At 31.2% G+C, this 6,312-nt stretch overlaps 1 protein-coding gene across 1 annotated transcript; it reads right to left on the bottom strand.

Moving 5' to 3' along the window:
• Positions 1 to 4,195: 4,195 nt before the first annotated feature.
• On the bottom strand, positions 4,196 to 6,002 carry LOC122606079. The gene is made up of 4 exons (XM_043779039.1): positions 5,731 to 6,002; positions 4,893 to 5,613; positions 4,746 to 4,808; positions 4,196 to 4,652 (listed from the first exon to the last, which is right to left on the bottom strand). The coding sequence occupies exons 1-4, from the start codon at positions 5,816 to 5,818 to the stop codon at positions 4,385 to 4,387; spliced, it is 1,140 nt and encodes a 379-aa protein (XP_043634974.1). The 5' UTR covers positions 5,819 to 6,002; the 3' UTR covers positions 4,196 to 4,384.
• Between the last annotated feature and the right edge of the window lie 310 nt (positions 6,003 to 6,312).

The following is a 6,312-nucleotide window of genomic DNA, read 5'->3' as shown; positions in this document are numbered from 1 at the left end:
GCATATAGTTTATTTGAATTTATATTAAAAGAAGTATTTTATTAATTATTATGTTGGAAGAACTTTACCGTTTGAACAATATATTTATAAAGATAAAATGTAATAAAATAAAATAAAATACAAATGATAATAATAGATCGAAAAAAAATAATACATGATAATGATATTAATATGTCAAAAAGAATTAGTTCTTTTTCTTCGTGAATATATATTAAAAGTAGTTATTATTATTAGTTTCTCTACTTTAAAGTTTGAATAACATATTTTTAAATTGAATTACAAGTAAAATTTTTGCTTATTTGTCTATTGTTAGTTAAATAACTCTTATTTAAATTTAAAATAAATGTTATTTTTATGTATACTCATCTCAATAAATCATACATGACATTTTTAGTTGTCAATCTTTTTAGCATAATCCTTAGAAAATATTTGTTAGGTCGGGGGTAAAGCCAAATTAGTTATCATTTTTTTTATATAACTTATGTGACATTCATTTTCTTTTGCAAGTAAGTTTTTTACTATGTAGCATTTTATTGTTAAAACAAATTCTTTTACGTAGCTATATGTGTAATATAAAATTCGAAAATATTTAGTAATCATGAATCTATGATATTTTTTAATAAATTTATTACATTATAGTGTTTAATGGTCTATAAGTATTAAAAATAACATATATTATCTACTAAATATAATATCTTCGTTTAATCATTACTTGTATAATATTACCGTCTACTGGCAAAATTTAAAATTATAGTTTAAACAATGATTTCTCTATTCTTACGTACGCAAAGAGCGAATGGATCTCCCTCCCCATTATAATATTTTAGTGATACAATATTAATATCTTATTTTATTTATTTAATTAATTTTGTAAAACTTGAATAGATACCAACGTATATGTTTTCCTTTTAAATTCTTAATATTATTTTAATTTTTAACCTAAATTTAACGTAGATATATATATATATATATATCGCGTAATACGCGAGTAGACATATAATTTATAACAAATTATCATTCCATGATACTGTAAATTGATAAATATAGATAAAAAAAATGTTGATAATATTTTAATTAGTATCATTGTTCAAAAGAAAGTCAAGTTTAATTAATACTAAAAAGAGTTAGCTTAAAAAATAAATAAATTTTTATTATCGTGCTTATAATTAAATTTAAGATATAAACTAATCCTACAAATATCTTTATATAAATAAAAAAATATTATTTGATGTTTCAATAAACTATTAGTAAAATTTTAAAAATTATTTATTAAGTGATCGAAAATCAAGATATCCAGATTTTTTTAACGTATATAATTAACAACCGAACATAGATTTGACTTCCTTAAGACGGATAACTATATTAGTCACCTTTTACAATCTTATCACATTCATTGCAACATTTATAAATTAACAGTGTTGGACCAAGATATTATATTGATTTATCGAGTGTCAATTTACATAAATTCCTTTAAGTTGGGACTACACAAACTACAAAATTTATCAGAATATTAATTTATTGAGAATTAATAGGAGTGGATTATTTCACGAAGGTGGGGGGTGGGGGTTCCAATAGTCTTGGTTTCATCCCAAACATGTGTGATTGAAGCTTCACATATTACCCAATTAGATGTTACTGTAGTGTTTCAAATACTAATTGTTAACTAACTACAAACTCGTTGTCCAACAAAATAATAATATATTAGCCCCGTTAGAAAAAAGACATTTTCCAGGATAAGGAAATTTACCTATATAAATTTAATGACTAAAGTATACCACCAGCCTCTTCTATTTTAAAATATATCCACTAACTTTTTATATCAATTATCTATATCACTTGATGTTGCTGCACCACCATCATTCGCCACCACTTGTTATGGACTTTTTGAATTTGATCAATTCCAACGACGACTATCTCAAAATCTAAATAAACTATTAACAACTTATTTGTTGTAAAAAGAAATATATCACTCTCTCTAAAAAAGTTACATTTATTAGGATAAGGAAATTTACCTGTATAAATTTGATGATTAAATTACGCCACCAGTCTTTTTACTTTTAAAATATATCCACTAACCTTTCACATCAATTAGCTACACCACTTGATACCGCCACCTCCACCATCATTCGTCACCACTACTACCAGTCGTCGCCACCATCACCGTCGTCGTATTATTCGAGTACCGTATCAAAGCATCACAACTATATATAAATTAGTTTTTATCTTCAATATGTCATAAACTACTTTATTAATTGTTATGGACTTTTCCACCACCACACTATTGCCGCCACAACCACCGCCGCATTGTACAGGTACCGTGCTAGTGTACTCAAACATATAATCCATACATCAAAGCTTCTAAGGCTTACAAAGATATTAAATGTTTTAAAATTTATTGCCAGGTTTAATATAATATATATTAGAAATATAAAATAGTTATAGTACTGTACTAAATCGTAATGATATTTATCTCACAATCACACGGTACAAATTAAGAATCAAAGATAAAACAACCATCATCCATTTTGGAGAAAAAAGGGAGGGTCGCAAAAATAATGCAAAGGGAGAATTGGAAAAACTAAGAACCATGAAAAGCAAGTAATGAAATTGATGTAGATGTTGATTTTTTTGAGATAGTTTTTCAAGGGTTTTTAATTATTATTATTTATTTAAAATTATTTATGTATGGTACATATGAGGCAAAAAGGAAATTTAGCTATACGTATATCATATTATTTTGTAGCTTAGGATTTAAAGGGGGGTTTTTGTCTAACCATGTAAAGTAAAAGTATTAATATTGCCATTAAATAAAGTTAAAATAATTAAGAGTAAATTACACTTTTCGTCCTTAAACTTGGCAGTTTTTTCACTTTTCGTCCCTTAACTTTAGAAATTACAAATTAAACCTTAAACTTGTTCAATTTTTGCAATAAACGTCCAATTGCCTTATGGTTTGACATTATGTCTGTTAACCATGACACGAGCGATTCACGTGAGGTCAAAAATGACATTTCACCACTACCATCGTATATATACTTCTCTTCTCCGTTTTTTTCACTCATTTTACTCAGTTTTGTCTAAATAAAAATCAAAACACACACACTTAAGCCCTAAAAACCGATCTTCCAAGAAAACCCCCAAAAATTAGGTGAAACCCAATATCTGCTCGATCGACAATCAAGTTTCCATGGTTGTTCGTTGCTTTTGCGGTGTAATAGCAAGTGTTCGTTGCTCATGGACTGACAGGAACCCTGGAAGAAGGTTCATTTGTTGTTCTCAAGTAAGTATAATGTAAATTTATTTGAAAACCTTTATTTATTTGAAAATCTTTATTTATTTGAAAAAAGTTATAAACTTTGAATATGTATAATGTAAAATGATATTCCAGATCCCTAGCTGTGGGTTATTTGCATGGATTGACCCACCGATGTGCGAGCGAGCTGTTGATATCATACCCGGATTGCTCAAGGGAAGGAACAAATTGGAAGCAACAATAAAGAAGAAGGAAAATGAAAACCGCTACTCTAAGAGGTCTTTATTCCTCAGTTGGTGTATTTCTGGTTTAGTGATCGGTTATCTGTTGAAAAAATGTTATATGACTACTAAAAGTCAATCTTTTGGGCAGTTGTGGTAAGAACAATTGTAGTTTGGGAATGTAATATGTAGATAATGTGGAATGTACTATGTAATTTTTTGTGTTGTAAGAACAATAGATTATGTGTTGTAAGAACAATATGACTACTAAAGGTCAACCTTTTGTAATATTTGAATTGAAATGGCAGAAGGAAGTGGCTTTGGTACAATGGAATTATGTTTGTGTAACTCATATTGGAAATGCAATTAGGTTAACAGAGATATTGTTTGTTTGGCATATCTGTTAGTAGAAATGCAATTAGGAACTCATATTGGAAATGCAGGTTTCTGAAATGCAAATGAGATATGGGAGATGGCATCACTTTTAACAAAAGTGCATCATTTTTTTGGTTGACTACAATAGTGAAGCTACTCAAGCAGAATGATATATATATGCAGAAACAATGCAGATTCATAAAAACAATGCAGATATATATATGCAGAAACAATGCAGATTGATAAATATATGACTTTAAAAGTCAAATTGCATATATATGCAGGATACAATGTTAGATTTACTTTAAAAGTCAAGAAGAAACATAAACAACCATAACCTGTTTCATTGCAATATCCAAAATCATGCTTTTAAAAGCATTACACAGGCATATAGTTCAGAATGATAGATAATAGAAAGTGCATAACCATGTTCTAGTACTAAAATACACATATTGTTCAGTTGGAAACATAAAGAAGATAGATAATAGAAACTGCAGAAACACAAAAGAGATATTCCACTTGGCAATATTCCACTTCACTTTGCTGCCTTCTTTGAAACTTTTGAAACTTTGTTCCCTGAGAAATTTTTTGTGACCATGTACCTCTTTCCTTGTGGGCTAACAACTGGTCTTGGACCCCTAACTGATTCAGTCTTGTTCCTCCTTGGTGGACTGCCAGGCTGGGTTGAATGTGTAGGTTCAGTCGGTTGACTCATATGAATTGAATGTGTAGGTACAGTTGGTTGACTTTGGTGGCTTGCTTGATTTGTTTGTTGTGCCTCACTAGCTTGACTAGGTGTTGCCCTAGTCAAAAACAAAAAATACAGGATTAAACATTGCATAAGTTATACATTATTAACAAAAAAAATACAGAGTTATTACATTTTTGTGCCCTACCTTGGTTGGCTTGGTTGAGTTGTTTGATGTGGCTCTGTTGGTTGACTTGGTTGAGTTCTTGGCCTTTAGGAAACAAAAATACAGAATTATAAAAGATTGGCCTTAACAATATTAACAAAACAGATGCAGAATTGTGAAATTGCATACCTTTGTTGACTTGCATTCTCTGATTGCCCTCTGCAATTCCTGGCATTATGACCCTTTTGTTTGCATTTTCCACAAGTAATGCTTCTTCCTGCCTTGGACAACTTACAACCCTTGACAATTGGTTGGTTATTTTCAAATGCTCCTCTTTTTCTCTTCTTCTTTGGCCTCCCAACTTGAGTGTGGTGGTAAGGAGGCAATATTTGGATTGTGGAGTCACTAACAGGCCAGTAAGTAGCACCAACAATGGGTGCAATCTTGTTTGAATAAACTTGGTTCCAAGTCTGAAGAGTGTATGCAGTGTGTACCCAGTCCTCAGGTATTCCTACTTCAAACCCATACTTGTGCATGTTGTTCATGGTTGCCACTGCATGCTTACAAGGTATGCCTGTCAATTCCCACTTCCTACAAGAACATGTTCTTTCCCCCATATGGACCACACACTGATCATTCCATGGGCCAGACACTTGATACTTATTTGTGCCATTGAAGATGACTGTGTACTTTTCAGCTGCTTCCTTATTTACCTCAAGAATTTGGGTTGCAGTTGGGGTAAGTGGACCCTTACTAACATCTATGACTCCTTGAACCACACATATCCTTTTCATTAAATATTCCCTTACAAACTCCAAACAACTTATTATAGGTTTCTCTCTACCTTTGACCAGCCTACTATTGAATGACTCACATATGTTGTTCAAAAGTATATCACATTTTGCTCTTCCTGTGTGTGTAAAATGCATATAAGATAGAGTAAACCCTAAAAAATTAAAATGTAGGAAAATGTGCATATAAAGTATCATTAAGTTACTTTGACCACTAATTAAGGTAAAATGCATACCTGAAAAGTGAGCTCTTGACCATGAGGATGCTGGAATGGCTCTTAACCAGTCATAAACCCCTGAATCTTGCTGCCTAATTTCCTCCATTGCCCTCTCAAATTCCACAACTGTTGTCCTGGTTGCTGCAAACCAGAGATGATCCCTAAAGCCACATCCCCTAAACCTAGTCTTCAAATTCTCATGGATATGCTTCAAACAGAATCTGTGTTCAGCACTAGGGGACAAGTTGTTGATAGCTTGCAGGATCCCCTTTAATAACAACCAATAACAATTAAATAGTTAATTAAATAATAATTAAATAACAATTAAATTGCAAAAAATATAACCAATGTAGCTTCTGTCTATCAGAAATGAAGGTGAAATTGGCATTGTGTGGCAATTCTAGATCATCTCCAAGACATTCCAAGAACCATTCCCATGAATTTCTGCATTCACTTTCAACAAGTGCATATGCCACAGGGTAGATCCCATTGTTTCCATCCACACTAACTGCAGTCAAAAGCTGACCAGGATATGGACCTTTCATGAACGCCCCATCTAAACCAATTATTTCCCTCCCTAATTCCTTAAATCCTTTTTTT

Source organism: Erigeron canadensis, chromosome 6, assembly GCF_010389155.1.
Source record: "Erigeron canadensis isolate Cc75 chromosome 6, C_canadensis_v1, whole genome shotgun sequence".
NCBI classification, from domain to species: domain Eukaryota; kingdom Viridiplantae; phylum Streptophyta; class Magnoliopsida; order Asterales; family Asteraceae; genus Erigeron; species Erigeron canadensis.
Note: the sequence above shows the minus strand (reverse complement) of the source record. Positions and strands in the feature narration are given on the sequence as shown.

What these genes read in the sequence shown, in the direction of transcription:
- LOC122606079 (XM_043779039.1), bottom strand. Translation starts at nt 5,818, where the DNA reads ATGGAGGAAATTAGGCAGCAAGATTCAGGGGTTTATGACTGGTTAAGA. An exon ending in GAGAATGCAAGTCAACAAAG is followed by an intron (nt 4,809 to 4,892) that starts GTATGCAATTTC and finishes TGTTTCCTAAAG; the next exon opens with GCCAAGAACTCAACCAAGTC. An exon ending in ACTCAACCAAGCCAACCAAG is followed by an intron (nt 4,653 to 4,745) that starts GTAGGGCACAAA and finishes GTTTTTGACTAG; the next exon opens with GGCAACACCTAGTCAAGCTA.